Source organism: Aaosphaeria arxii (assembly GCF_010015735.1).
Source record: "Aaosphaeria arxii CBS 175.79 unplaced genomic scaffold BU24scaffold_3, whole genome shotgun sequence".
Lineage (NCBI taxonomy): Eukaryota > Fungi > Ascomycota > Dothideomycetes > Pleosporales > Aaosphaeria > Aaosphaeria arxii.
This window is the reverse complement of record NW_022983476.1, coordinates 2,135,831-2,150,000: the sequence shown is the minus strand read 5'-3', so window position 1 is coordinate 2,150,000 and position 14,170 is coordinate 2,135,831. Positions and strand designations below refer to the sequence as shown.

The 14,170-nt window shown below is 47.7% G+C and overlaps 8 protein-coding genes across 8 annotated transcripts; 3 read left to right on the top strand and 5 right to left on the bottom strand.

Moving 5' to 3' along the window:
* Positions 1-164: 164 nt before the first annotated feature.
* BU24DRAFT_420646 (uncharacterized protein) lies at positions 165-861 on the bottom strand (the record flags this gene model as incomplete). The annotated part of the gene is made up of 3 exons (XM_033527527.1): positions 641-861; positions 498-582; positions 165-448 (listed from the first exon to the last, which is right to left on the bottom strand). Coding segments are annotated over exons 1-3 (360 nt in total), but the record flags the coding sequence as incomplete, so codon positions are not given.
* Positions 862-1,812: 951 nt separating this feature from the next.
* BU24DRAFT_154129 (dihydroxy-acid and 6-phosphogluconate dehydratase) lies at positions 1,813-4,209 on the bottom strand. Its single transcript, XM_033521305.1, has 2 exons — positions 3,892-4,209; positions 1,813-3,832 (listed from the first exon to the last, which is right to left on the bottom strand). The coding sequence occupies exons 1-2, from the start codon at positions 3,971-3,973 to the stop codon at positions 2,046-2,048; spliced, it is 1,869 nt and encodes a 622-aa protein (XP_033385946.1). The 5' UTR covers positions 3,974-4,209; the 3' UTR covers positions 1,813-2,045.
* A 445-nt stretch (positions 4,210-4,654) lies between these two features.
* On the top strand, positions 4,655-6,159 carry BU24DRAFT_420644 (uncharacterized protein). Its single transcript, XM_033527526.1, has one exon. The coding sequence runs from the start codon at positions 4,838-4,840 to the stop codon at positions 6,011-6,013; it is 1,176 nt and encodes a 391-aa protein (XP_033385945.1). The 5' UTR covers positions 4,655-4,837; the 3' UTR covers positions 6,014-6,159.
* Positions 6,160-6,355: 196 nt separating this feature from the next.
* Positions 6,356-7,500, top strand: BU24DRAFT_490738 (pfkB family kinase; the record flags this gene model as incomplete). The annotated part of the gene is made up of 3 exons (XM_033533734.1): positions 6,356-6,400; positions 6,473-6,679; positions 6,731-7,500. Exons 1-3 carry the CDS (start codon positions 6,376-6,378, stop codon positions 7,498-7,500), a joined length of 1,002 nt encoding a protein of 333 aa, XP_033385944.1. The 5' UTR covers positions 6,356-6,375.
* An 836-nt stretch (positions 7,501-8,336) lies between these two features.
* BU24DRAFT_420642 (uncharacterized protein) lies at positions 8,337-8,756 on the bottom strand. The gene has a single exon (XM_033527525.1). The coding sequence runs from the start codon at positions 8,675-8,677 to the stop codon at positions 8,495-8,497; it is 183 nt and encodes a 60-aa protein (XP_033385943.1). The 5' UTR covers positions 8,678-8,756; the 3' UTR covers positions 8,337-8,494.
* Positions 8,757-8,890: 134 nt separating this feature from the next.
* BU24DRAFT_420640 (RTA1-domain-containing protein) lies at positions 8,891-10,478 on the top strand. Its single transcript, XM_033527524.1, has 4 exons — positions 8,891-9,386; positions 9,446-9,524; positions 9,679-9,719; positions 9,840-10,478. Exons 1-4 carry the CDS (start codon positions 9,168-9,170, stop codon positions 10,365-10,367), a joined length of 867 nt encoding a protein of 288 aa, XP_033385942.1. The 5' UTR covers positions 8,891-9,167; the 3' UTR covers positions 10,368-10,478.
* Positions 10,479-10,535: 57 nt separating this feature from the next.
* BU24DRAFT_344615 (HET-domain-containing protein) lies at positions 10,536-13,181 on the bottom strand (the record flags this gene model as incomplete). Its single annotated transcript, XM_033523409.1, has 3 exons — positions 10,536-11,034; positions 11,179-12,992; positions 13,017-13,181. The coding sequence occupies 3 exons, from the start codon at positions 13,179-13,181 to the stop codon at positions 10,536-10,538; spliced, it is 2,478 nt and encodes an 825-aa protein (XP_033385941.1).
* Positions 13,182-13,551: 370 nt separating this feature from the next.
* On the bottom strand, positions 13,552-14,170 carry BU24DRAFT_154068 (TPR-like protein). Its single transcript, XM_033521303.1, has one exon. The coding sequence runs from the start codon at positions 14,145-14,147 to the stop codon at positions 13,593-13,595; it is 555 nt and encodes a 184-aa protein (XP_033385940.1). The 5' UTR covers positions 14,148-14,170; the 3' UTR covers positions 13,552-13,592.

Here is a 14,170-nt window from a genome sequence, read left to right as displayed (position 1 = left end):
GTGTAGATCAATACATACATGCACGGACTCTTGGACAGGGTAGGCGGTGATCAATTAATTAATTAGTTCACAACCAGATCTGGGGTAGCAGCGACGATTGGATCGGGACTATTTAAGTATCATACACTTTGACTGCGAAGAGATGAATGAATGATTTCAATTACGTTGTTTCCATCCTTAACAAATGTCAGGTGCTACTGTCTGTCTCTCGATTTTACAATGGTATATACCGAAAAGGCCTAAAATCTGGACACCACTGTATGCCTGTATATACAGTTATCGTTCTTAAAATAGTGGCGAAGGAGTACTTCGTACATCCTTTTAGTAGCAAGAAAAAGAACTTGCTTTCTTATCGAAGTTGACATCAGTAAGATTGACCGGTCCGGGACCCAAAATATTCGAATTGTTCTTCTCGATATTCACGCTCTCTCCCTTGCATGCTGCATCACTTCGGTACATCAGCACAGTTAAACGCTTACTAACGGTTGAGAACTTACTCAAAAAGCGTACAGCCGTTCGCAAGTCCATTGTCGACAAAGGCCCAAGAAGCCTGATTATCGAACTCGTCATCGACCAGGTTATCTGTAGATTTCTGCTGTTAGTGCCACGGTAAATTTGTGAAGACTGGGGGCTGTCATACGGCATTGCCAACGAGACACGACCCACGATTTGCGTATACCTTGCCCTCGGGGCTCAGAAGAGAGTGAAAATACAAGGCTTCGTTTCTCGCCACTCGGTGCGGCAAGACCTTGCGCAGCTAATGCAAGCACAGCGACGATACTAGCTGTTCTCATATTGACTGAAATAATACTATATAGCGAATGTTGTAAGGAAATGAGATCGAATTAGGTTATGTAGATGAATGAAATGAGGATGTGTAGGAACATGGCGAAGTAGAGCAATTTATATTCGTCCGGTTAAACATCGAGAAATCTATTTATACACATCGATATTCACCCCAGCGGGCTGGACGCCTCAAGACTTCGTCATCGCAGCACAAGAGCCGCACAAGAGGACTTAAAGTCCAGTAGTTACGTTAGTACCTTTTGTATCGTATTATATGAGTGGACATAGTCACAGACGTGATTGTGTCACCCAAACCGACCAGTAGTGTTGAGACCCTCGCACTCTTACCTCGCGGCTTGGCCAGTCATATTACAGATTAGGAAAATAGGTTGGTGAAATGATCATCAGTAAGAATGGCGCTGTCGAGTGCTACGCAGTACCAGGACGCCTAATGGGACCTGCGCAACTTGATGACTATAGAACCCATCATGAAGGTACTCGAACTTGGCCTGATTGACTGACAAAGAGTGGATCAAACTCCGATACTATTACAATTGATTAGGCGTCTTGTTTCACTAAAACCCTCTTATATGGGAACACTACCGCGCTGTGAGCGCTTGTTTCCTTAGGATTGATCACGATCTTTGTTTATTCGAACATTATGATTACGGCACTTCTTAGGCATGTTGATCAGGCAACAATTAGACAGAGAAAATTTAATTTGGTCAAAGTCCCGTGCTCTAAATCATTGATAATGTTGGAATGTATCATTACAATTTGTGAAAAGCCATAAGAAAGGAAGTAATGAACGCCAAATTGACCACCACTGCTCTTGGGCGGTATTGGATGCTTTTCTATGATACATATTCCTCTTGTAGTCTAGTTTTGTTTTAGTGAATAGAACCCGGTATGAAAGTGGTTATTGGAAGTCCGTCCATGCCAAGGTAAGGATTAAAGTTCCAAAATTCAAATGGTCCCCATCGATTGACTCCGGATGATAAATTGTCGAACCTTTCGGGAAATTAAGAAACCGTTGCTAATTTCTCGTCCTTTACCAGAGCTTTGGTTGGAAGTGTAGATCGTATGGGTGCGCAATGAATGTGTGTGTGAAGATGAGCCAACGTTAGTGCTGGTGACTGTTGTGTCGGAGATGGACTCTCGGGAACAAACCAGATCCTGAGCATGCCCCTGTTATTCTGCTGACTCTCATTTGTCCTATTTGGGCGATTCGTATTTTGGACTGTGCGAGTGCGACATCTTTAATGATTGTCCCGAGGCGTTGGGTAAGTTTGGGCTACACGCTGGAACTGCACAGCCCTTTTCAGCACCATTCCTTCGTTCAGCTGACCAGTCTCACGGCGGAAGATGTCTTGCCATGGCGTATGGCTCTCTGGGCCTTTGTAGCCACCTCTGGCATTCAGATCCGCTCGTCTGGCAGCCAATTCTGCCTCTGAAAGGAGAATATCAACCCGCTTTTTGTTCAGATCCACTCTCAGTCTGTCTCCGTCTTGGAGTAAAGCCAGGTTTCCTCCATCAGCGGCTTCAGGAGATGCGTTCAATATTGAGGGCGATCCAGATGTTCCAGATTGTCTTCCGTCGCCAATGCAAGGCAGTGAAGATATCCCTGCTTTGAGAAGCCTTCCAGGAGGATGCATATTGACGACTTCAGCGGCTCCGGGATAGCCCAACGGCCCGGTCCCTCGCATTACCAAAATGGTTCTTCGGTCAATATCTGCCGATTCGAGTCTCTTATTGTAGTCTTCCGGGCCGTCGAAAACGACGACTTTGGCTTCGAACGCATTGGGGTCGTCCGGATTCTCCAAATACTCTTTCCGGAAATCCTCTGCTATGACTGAGGTCTTCATGATTGCAGAGTCGAATAGCGTGCCAGTGAGGTGCACGAAACCTGCGTCATGTTTCAATGGCTGGTCGTATGCTCTAATGGTGGCCCTGTCCCACGAGTTTTTACCCTCAACGCATTCGCCTATCGTTTTGCCAGTACATGTGAGTGCATTGACATGTATTTTTCCCTGATCAAAAAGCTCAGCCATGACTGCTGGTAGGGCACCAGCACGGTGGTACTCCTCCATCAACATTTCTCCTGCTGGCATCACATTTACGAGTAGGGGAATCTTCAAACCGATTCGATCCCAATCATCGTTGTCCAATGGCACTCCAATATGCTTTGCTATTGCGTTAAGGTGAATAGGAGCGTTAGTACTGCCGCCAATAGCAGTGTTGACAACGATAGCGTTCTCGAAAGCTTCTCGAGTCATAATATCTGATGGTTTGCGGTCCGCACGCACCATTTCGACAATCTGCAGGCCTGTCTGGTATGCACATTGCATTCTCTCCCTGTAAGGAGCAGGAATACCAGCTGAGCCTGGTAGAGCCATTCCCAGAGCCTCTGCCAGTGCGTTCATGGTCGAAGCCGTGCCCATGGTGTTGCAGTGCCCTACCGAAGGTGTGCCACTTGAGATCATGTCCATGAAGCCTGCTGCATCGAGCTTTCCTTGAGCATGCAGCTCTCGGGCTTGCCATACGACGGTTCCGGAGCCCACGCGCTGGTTCTTAATATAGCCATTGAGCATAGGGCCTACGTTAAGACAGATAGCGGGTATGTTCATCGTTGCAGCAGCCATCAAGGCAGCTGGCGTGGTCTTGTCGCAGCCTGTCAAAAGGACAACACCATCGAAAGGATAAGCGTAAAGCATTTCGACAAGCGAGAGATATGACAAGTTCCTGTCCAAGGTTGCGGTTGGCCGTCGCGAGGTCTCTTGAATTGAATGTACAGGGAACTCCAAAGCAACGCCACCGGCGGATCGTATAGCCTCCCGTACTCGTTTGGCTATCTGGATGTGGTGGCGGTTACATGGTGAAATGTCGGACCCGGATTGTGCAATTCCAATTATGGGTTTACCGGACGTCAACTCTTCTGGCGTAAGGCCATAGTTGAGATATCGCTCAATGTAGAGGGCACTCAAGCCGATATCATCCTTTCGATTAAACCAATTATCAGATCGTAGTTTGTGTACATGTTCACCGGCTGTCGGTAATGATCGTTAGTATGCAAGCAGACTGTGGTAGAAAATGACGAGATCATACCATCCTCGAGGTCGGGTACGCCATTCTGGCCTTGAGTAGCGCAACCATTGCAAGATGTCTCAGGACAGGCAATTGGGGACATTTTGAAAGGTTGTGGTCCTTGGGAAGGAGGATGAAGAGTGAGAGAGTCAAGAGAGAAAGGCAACCTCACATGACGATTGATAGCTCGCTCATTCTCCAGGTCCCGCCGTTATCTTAGTGGGCCACTATTGACGAAATAGCGCGCTCACTTTCACCTTCCAGAATTTTAGTTCCACCTTCAACCGGCCGGTAAGTCGGGTAGGGGCTTCCTCGGTGAATTTGGACTTGGCATGGATTTGATCTGGTAATTCCGAAGTGTGTGTTCATGGCGTAAGATTCACTTGAATGGAGAGAACTTTTTCTTATCGGATGATGTACATCGACGTTTTGCAGGTTTTCTTTTGATCGTCCTAATTCGCCTATGCACAATCTTCGGTAATTATACCGACTGCCGACTGGCGCTAAACCGCTTCTGTGCTATCAGACCGAATGTGGCCATAAAAGACATAGGAAGACTGTAAACTACGAGTATGTATGTGCATCAGATGTAGCTACATGTCTTTCCCTTCATGTAGAATACAAAGACTATCTATAGGAAATAATAGCTTCGAAGACGAGAAGACTATTCTCTCAATGAGTGATTTTCTTTTGTACACCGCCCGTTCAATGCCTTATCCCGCTATATCATGTTACGTCAGTGCCGCCAAGTCGCTTGACCTTCAATGTACTCAGCCACATCAACCATCATCCAATGTCCCTTCATCACGATACTCTCTTAAAAGCATCACTTGCCGTGCCTTCGAGGAGCGCAGAGCTCTTGTCTCTGACCGTTCTAAGTCTTTAGTTCACTCCTAGCCTACACCCGTCATATGCCAACCTAACGGAGTATCCCAAACAAACTCTCTTTCCAGGGAGCAAACACATCATGTTCAAAAAGTTCAAGACCAAACTCCAGGAAAGAGTACCTAACGGGTCTGCTGGGTTTCAGGATGTACAATCGCAATTTCAATCCAGCAGTTCCCAATATACACCTCCCTCGAACCAAGAAACAAAGTCTGGGGAGAAATACGAACCCCCTCCGGGGCCCCCTCCAGGCCACGGCGGGTCTAGCTCACACTACGTACCTCCTCCGGGGCCTCCACCTGGACACAGTGGGTCCAACTCTGAGTATGCTCCTCCTCCAGGCCCACCGCCGTCCCACTATCCGCAACAGCCTCCGCCAAGTTGGGAACCGCCTCCCTATCATGACTGGACTGTGATTCCAGACAACTCAGTCTTACCGCCGCCGCCCTCGATAGGATATGATAGCTCTCCAACCGCAAATGCAAGTGAACAAGATGGTGAACGAGCCTACAAGTGGACGCTCAAGAACCCTCTATGGCAACCACAGAATCTCACCCCAGCTCAGCACTTGGCAATTCAGAACAGTCAATTGGCTTTACTAAAAGCACCAACTTACATCGGTGACCTCTTGCCGCAGAAACAGCCTGGCCACTGGAAATGTCGAACGCATGCAAAGTGCAAAGATGCCTGTCTCCTGACAAGTCTACCCGCTTACTCTGTGATGTGGGATTCACCACTTCGTACCCAGAAGCCAAAGACGATTTATTTCGAGCTCAAGGTTACCGGAATAGGCCGTGGCGGTCACTCGCTCGAAGAGGCAGACGCAGGCATTGCGATCGGCTACGTGGCGCCTCCATATCCGACATTCAGGCTGCCTGGATGGCAGCGAGGAAGTCTTGGTGTTCATGGCGACGATGGCCGTAGATATGTCAATGACACATATGGTGGAACGGACTTTACAACGGCGTTCCAGCCAGATGATGTTGTCGGCATTGGTATCACATTTGCGCCACCAAAAAATCCACCATCGTATGACGAGTCACAGCAAGGAATGGTCCTTGACATCGACGTCTTCTTCACTCGGAATGGGGTTAAAGCTGGTGGTTGGGATGGCAATGAGGAGCTTGATCAAAGAAGCGAAGGTGGCACAATTGGACTAAGGGGAGAATGTGATCTTTTCCCCGCGATTGGAGTATTTGGTGGGGTTGACTTTGAGGTCTACTTCAGTCCGGAGAACTGGCTTTACAATCCTTATTGATACAGCGCTCGTGTCACGTACAGAGTTTCTCAAAGGGAGTAATGCTAAATGTGGTGGATCTTCAGGCCCGTCGCTCTTCTTTTGTAGCAGTTATCGACTTATAGGTTCATATATATCTCCCAAGGTAATAGGACACAATTTCTATGTTGGATGAATCTACTCTTGATGCGACGTGACTATTTGATCTAAAAACGTTGCTCATACTTAACTTACATGCATATGTGCTGACTAACCACTACATCAAACCCCAAAAACGAATGTAGTGTTGTTGCAACGACTGTAATCACCAAGCATCATCGAGATTTTATGAAATCTGGCCACCACTATATCCCTTTTACAGTCATTGCGCAAAATTCCCATCTATGTCTACATCTCCAAGTATTTCAGGTGGGTCCCTAGGGATGGTCGTCTTAGACGAAATACACATACCTAATCGTGAGCCTCTAAGAGATGTAATAGGAGGATCTGGTAGTTTCGCAACGCTCGGCCAGCGAATCTTCTCAAGGGTTCCTTCCAACTTGGGTTGTCTCATCATCGCGGGTGACGACTTCCCAGAGGTTGTGAAGGACGTATTCGGGGCGTGGGGCGTTAGTGTCGTTTTGAAGAAGAGAGTGGGGAAGACTTCAACTCGTGGATTGTTAGAGTATGAAGATGGCACTTTTGGGCGTAAAGAGACCTTTACCTGGCTGATTTCTCGAGACTAATGGGCCAATGCAGCAAAGATGTTCAAATACACCAGCGGCCCTCTAAAAGCCGTGCCGACTGATCTCATCGGCGAGCAACTGTTACACGCGGAAGCCTTCCACATCCTAGCGACACCGCAGGAGATCCTTGAACAGGTTCCCGAGATACTTCGTCTTCGACAAGGAGGACAGGGGAATCACCCGCTGATTGTATGGGAGCCCTTTCCATCATCGTGCAAGCCGGAGAATCTTCCGATATTTCATAAAGCCTGCAGACTGGTCGATGTGTTTTCACCCAACCATATAGAACTTACCGCTCTAGTCTGGGGGAAGACAATGATAAAATTCGATGCAGAGGAAGTGGAATCCTGCGCTGGTATCCTATTCAACAACTGCTTCAGTCCAAACCAGCAGGGCACACTCATTATCCGAGCGGGCGAACACGGCTCACTAACTGTAAGTTCCATAATGCAAAACGAGTGGCATCCATCATACTACGCCTCCGGCAGTGACAGAGTGAAAGATCCCACCGGTGGAGGAAACACGTTTCTTGGAGGCTATATGGCAGGATGGCATTCGACTAGAAGTATCGTGAAATCTGTCATGCATGGCCATGTCGCAGCATCATTTGCAATTGAGCAGGTTGGTCTGCCAGTACTATCGCATGATGGTGAGAGGGAGCTGTGGAATGGATGCAGTGCAAATGAGAGGCTGTCGGAGTACGAATCGAGGTTACTTGGTGAACTAGGTGGTGCGGTTACCGATTGTAATCAAACAGTACGGAGTGATACAAAAATGCCATGATACACCATAGATGTCTCTCTGAATCTTTGACCAAATTATAACTTGGTTTCCTTGGAACAAGTCTATAAGAATGGCAACACCCAAGCCCCTCCTATAACTGTCGGCTCCAATATCAATTTAGCCCCCACCTTATTTGGAAACCATTGATCACAAAGTCATGTTCGAAACAATTATTGAGAAGAAATTCATTTGGTGACCACTTATGGGAGCCGACATAGAGCTTGGTAAATGCCTTGAAGTCATTGAGTACCTAGATAGCAAACGACCAATAGCTTGATTGTATAGTATCGTTCAACACTTGTGCAACATAACTTGCAAGAGTTAAAGATGAAGCATTCACTCATCTTGGAGAAGAATTTCCTCTGGCACATATCAAATAAAGGTACTCTGTCGAAGACGTTAGGGAAAGCTTCGACTCAAATGGGGGCATTTGGAATAACCTTACCGAAAGCGGCTAGAAGAATTATAAGTCGATAGATGCAGATGTCTAGGTGTAAATACTCCTCAAATTGAGACCACATTAGCGAAAGAATTCCTTGCTGAAACTAGAAATGCTGTTTCTTTTAGTTTCTCTATGATTCTTGCAGATGTACACCTAATCTGATGTGTTTCTCTTCCTTGGAACTGCGGCAAGACCTCGCCTACGACAGCTGAGCCGTCTTGTTGACATTGAAACCTGAAACTTTAAATTGTACTAAACCGAGTTTCTGCAACTAGGAATCACGATCGGGAAAACATGCGGCTTTATTGACTGTCTCTGATTGGGTCGTACGGTTTACTGGCAGACGGCAGTGTTGCAGAAGATACATTCTTTGCTGCTTGGTTTAGCATTTGCAGTAAATACGGTCATGTTACATACTAGAGCGCATGGCCTTGTCCAACCGCCAGCGAATGACATCGTCGTGCGGAATCTCTAACTGTTGATCCTCCTTTATTACAGATTTAATATCCTGAATAAGGTCTCCTTTGTCTGTTGGCTTTAAATCTGGCCAGCCTACTGAAAATCTTTCTTTATATTCTTTTGCTTTGGAGAGTGTAAGCTTCTGTGCATGTCGTTAGCCTGAAATATACCGTTATGTAAAGACCTTGCCTGAAACCACCGCCACTGATCATCATCGTAGCCTGCTAGTGCTTGTACTTCTGCAGCTTTTGCATCAAGTCTTAATAATCTACTCATATCTGAATTTGGTAGTTAGGGGCTATCTGATGCCTTGCTGGAAATGCCTAAAGTCGAAAAAAGGCTCATAGTCTGGGAAGAGCTGAAAGTCTGGGAAAGAATAGCGGGGTCCGCATGTTTGCACCAAGTCGTTGCCAAGCCTCGTCAACCCCTGTTAGACCCATTAAAAACAGGGTAAAGATCAGCACGACTCTTCCTGAGGATCGCGAGAACAACAAATGCAAGCACCATTCCGACACACAAAAACCTCGGAAGAGTGTTTGCGCCACGATGCGCCCTAGTAGAAAAGGGGTCCTGTGTCCATGCCCATTGATTCGTAGCGTTTCGTGAAGTTCGTCCTCAAATTGAAGGCGTCATAAATTGTCATTAGCCCTCAATTCGATCGCTTCTCATTTCCTTCATCAAATCGCCGATTGAATGCACCTAAAGATACACTTCTGCGCTCTGAACCACCTCCCAACCCGCAAACTTCTAACATACCCTCATCACTATGGGAGACAGGCCTCCGCCACAAGGATACATTGATCCAAACTTCCCAAACCCAGGCACAGATGGCGATGCGACAATTATCATCTACGGCTACACGCCCTCGATCGTCGTTGGCGTTCTCGGTTGCGTACTGTTTCTAGTGGCATTGATCGCGCATTTATTCCAACTCTTGAAGTACAGGTCATGGTATTTCAGTACTATGATAGTCGGAATCGCCTTTGTCAGTACCTTTGGGGTTGCAGTGTAGACGTGAAGTGCGGTCGACTGATATTGTTGTAGGAAATTGTCGGTTACGCCTTTCGCTGTCTCAGCGCTAAGGTTTCGCCGTATCGAGTGAACTTTTTCGTGATCCAATACTGTACGTGTGTTGCATAGTGATACGAAAATTAGGAAGCCCTTCTATGATGACCTTCAGTTGCGGGAATGCCGCGTCGGCCTATTGCAGCCAAACAGTCTCGAGCTCCAATGCAACTTCGATTCGAATATGATAGCTAATGGAATTCTTTCTTTAGTTTTCATTGTCGTCGCACCAGTCTTCTTCGCTGCAGCCATTGTAAGTCCGCGCCAACGTGAATTGCACAGGAAGTTGATCGCATCCTCTCTGTACTCGAGATACACTGACATTGCTCGCTTCCCTCTTGTACCAGCCTAACAACTGACCTACTTGATCTAGTATACCGTCCTTTCCATCCTAATCAACTCCACCGGTAGACAATATGCCCCACTGGCTCCAAAACTCATCCTCTGGATCTTCATAACCTGCGACGTCGTGGCCACCATTGTCCAAATCGCCGGTGCCGCCCTCATCGGCATAGCATACAGCAACCGCAAAGACCCGACAACACCCAACAACATCCTCCTCGGCGGTCTTGCCTTCCAAGCCTTCTCCGTCCTCGTCTTCATCATCCTCTTCGCATCCTTCATGTGGAAGGCCCGCAGGGTTTTGCTCAAGGTCGTCAGCAAAGGGTTCTACTTCGCCTTCATACTCAGCGTCATCATGATCTATCTTCGTGTGTGCTTCCGTCTTGCCGAGACGGCGGAAGGCCTCATGGAGAACCTGAGCACCCATGAGGTGTACTTCGGAACCTTGGAGTTTATGCCTGTTGTCATCGCCGTCTGGTTGTTGGCGATTTGGCACCCTGGGCGATGCGTGCCGAAAGTGGCGGTTCGCGATGTCGAGGGCGAATTTGATGGATACTAATATTGCGCTTGGACATTGCATGCATACATCCTCTTCTTCGATACCAGAAAGAAAGTCGGCATTCAACGATTGTATCTAATTAGCTCTTTTAATTTCCTATGAGCCCAATACAAATCGATTCTTCGTATTCTGAATAACAACCCATGCACCAAGAAAATGTATTTGACATCAGGCCAACGTTACTGCTTTCCACTTTGGACAGGCCTTTCTCCATTTGTAAATATCCCAGCACTCTGTGGACCTCACTCTCGTCTTCACTTCTCCCTCACCCTCCAGTATCAGAACATGCAATAAAGCTGGGCTTGAATACTCCATACTATCAGACGGAGGATGGAATCCATTGGATATGAAGGCAAAATCTGCGACTGTCATCTTTCCAACCCATTCGGCCACAGGTTCTATGTGGCCAACGACCTCATTGGAACCAGGTAGTCGTACCGCGTGCCTTGTACCTTGACCCCCTGTCCAAGGATCGCGAGCGGGATCGGGATTTGCATCAATTTCAAGCGTAGCTACACTTGTATAGAATCGGAGGATGTGTGATAGTGGCGGCATGGTCTCTGGTACGTGTGTAAAGGGTGGTAGGTCCTTGGCGACGAAGTCTTCTTCACCTGGATGGCCCGGAATCATCCAGGTTCCATCTCTTCTTTCAAGTTCTTCTTGCTGCCTTTTGGTTTCTTTGTATTTTTCGGAATTGAAATAATCATCTAGATCGTTCTTTCGTTGATATGTTGATGATGAAGTGGTGGAGCCAAACAGACCGGTTGAGGGAAGACCTGTTGAAGAGGGTGCGCCGAAAAGACCTGACGACGGAGGGCTTGATAGCGGAAGACCAAATAATGAAGTAGGTGCAATGTTGCCAGGGGCAGCTGTTTCAGTGGTTGTAGTAGCTGCAGATGTATTAGGCTTGGTTTCGGTAGAAGCTGGTGTATTCTCCGTAGTGGAAACGATCTCCTTATTCGAAGACGAGACTTTGGGTGTTTTCGGACGATCAACATAAATAGGCCGAAGCTCATGTTCCATACTCTCGGTCTTATGGTAGTAGAAAAACACAACGTCCCATCGGTCGTGCCAATTGCGATGAGCACTAAGAAAACGAAGCCGAACACCCTCAACGTTGCCCCTCCAGCCAGCCCAAGACCATGAAGGGAATTCATTGCGGCGTAAGTTGGGTGTTCTCCCGCTTATTGACCAACTGAGGCCTTTGTTGAACTCGGACTGTAGAACCCCCCAATGGGACGGGCCATGCTGATCTTCGACCGAGTTCAAAATCCCACTAAATGCACGGATCGTATCACTTTCGAAAGACAGCTGTCGACGGGTGTAGAGCTCTATTAGTGACCAAAAATTACGCCCGAACAAAGGTCGATGAGCTTCGTAGGCGGTATAGTGAGGATCTCTCATCTTTTTGACGGAAGGATCCGATCTCTCAGCAATGGACACACTTCCGCCGGTATATTCGTGTGATTCTAGAACGGTATCCTCAAACCAGGTAGATCGCGTGCAATGATAGAACGTTTGTGACTCGGTGAAAATAAGCAAACGCTTGGAGAACACCTTCTCTTGGAGGCACCAAGCCCTGCTCTCCCAGCATGAACTTTGAAGCGCCGCGCCGAACGTTTGCCTGGAACTTATGTATGTCCGTCGGCCTCTGGTGAAAGTCGCTTGCTCAGGTCCACGAAGCATGCCAACACCTGGTATACCCGAATCTGCGCTCGCCGTGTCGCTTACAATAGTCAGGCTTGCAGAACTGTATATCTTATCCATGAGATCCATATGTTCTACCAATTGCTCTTGATTATCTTGTAGGATGCAGATGGCATCAATCCAAACAAAACGAATACTGAGTTGCTGTGCTACAATGATAGCATCAAGAAAGGTCTTGGGAACTGTATCCCGGTCAGGAGAAAGAGCCCCGGGTGTTGACAGTTCCTCGAGGTTGTCTGTGAGAAGCAGCAGCCGTTTTGAATTGCCCCATACATAGCTTAATGCCGCATATGTATCTTCAGGCTGCGCAAGAACGATGCATCGTTTCTCGACATCGACCAGGCGAAAATGCGGGATTGCTAGACACGGTACAGGCTGACAACCGTCTTGTCTCTGGTTTGAATATCCGCTGAAAAGACCTCCGCCGAAACCTCTCCCACCTTTTCTGACGTTATCGCCGATTGGGTGGTGGCTGTCAGTGCAAGATTTGAGCCATTCTCGAGCCATGTCGAAGTCAGTTCTCTCTCCAACAACACGCCCATGAAATGGTAGAGAACCCTCTGCGTTGGCGCCATCCGGCTTTTCAGCGAGTGGTAGAAGAGCAACAAAATCACTGGGAACATATGGGTAATCCTTGTTATCGCCACTTTTCCGGTAGATTCGAAGTCGTGGCCTGTAGTATCTTATGTACTGAGTAGCGCCTCCACTGCCCAAGTAGTGTCTTTGCATTGCCTCCTGCTCCCGCTGGGCCGGGCTGCCGTGCGTTGACCCCACGATATGCGAGCCAAGTCCGATATAGTCATCGTCTTGAGGGGACATCCAAGGGCTCGATTCTATGGAGCGAAGGAGGAATTGGCAGCACGCACAACGTCGAGCGCTTGTACGAAGCTCACGGGGTGTCCAGCATTGCTCATCGGTCTCCTTGATGCTGCGTCTATTAACAGGCCATAGCCCTTCGAAGTCGCCCTCTGCTCCACAACTTGAAGGCTTTTTCGTTGGCTCACACCATCTTGAGGAGATGTCTGCACATGTACTGCAGATTCTTGAAGGTAGGGTGACGATCAATGATGGCTTAGATTTGCCATGTGATGAAGATGATGGATTCATATGTAGACGGCGCCCCACACAGAGACAGAGGGCATCTAGATATTGCATAGCAATTCCGTGACATCTTGAATCCAGACTAGCAGGCAGCCATGGTGTTTATATATCTAATCACAGAGCTGAGGGGCTGTTACGAGGTACGAAGGGTTCCATAGGCTGTCCTTATGCAGCTAATCTAGACGTGGCTTAGCACCGTTTATCTATAGGAGAAGCTCGGGCTACTTCAACTTTCACGAACGAAGATATCCCAGCAACGCAATGCGCATCCCGAGAAGTGTGCTTGATTTTAGGACGCTTTCATGATTCTATGCTAAAGCTAAGCTCTCCAACTGGCGTTGAATGTCGTCCATAATCAGGCTTGACTAACAGTTTATACAATTCTAAATTACTTCATATTATATACACTGATGCGCATTATGGGTCTATCTCAACATTCCTTACTTGCCACTCGGTCAATGTCCTAAGAGACGACTTTGTGCGAGGATGTTGATCTCCAAGAACCTGTTTGCGGAGCTGAGTGCATGCTTCCATCAAGGAAAAGGCCTCCACGTCGCGACTTTGGCGCTTTAATATAAAAGCGAGGTTATCCATGCTAGCCAGCGTGTCTGGATGCTTCTCCCTAAGCACCCTCTTCCTCGTCTCCATTACTTGCACCTGCAGCTCTTCCGCCCCTTTCCACCGCCCTTGATCCCGATATGTTGAAGCCAGATTAGCTATGCTAGTCAGCGTGTCTGGATGCTCCTCCCCAAGCACCCTCTTTCTAGCCTCTAATACTTGCATATTCAGCTCTTCTGCTTCCTTCCACCGCCCTTGACACCAATAATTTGAAGCCAGGTTACTCATAGTGGTCAGCGTGTCCGGATGCTCCTCCACAAGTACCCTCTTTCTCAACTCTACCACTTGCATATTCAGCTCTTCTGCCTCCTTCCACCGCCCTTGACGCGAATAATTTGAAGCCAGATTGGCCATGATAGTCAGCGTTTCCGGATGCT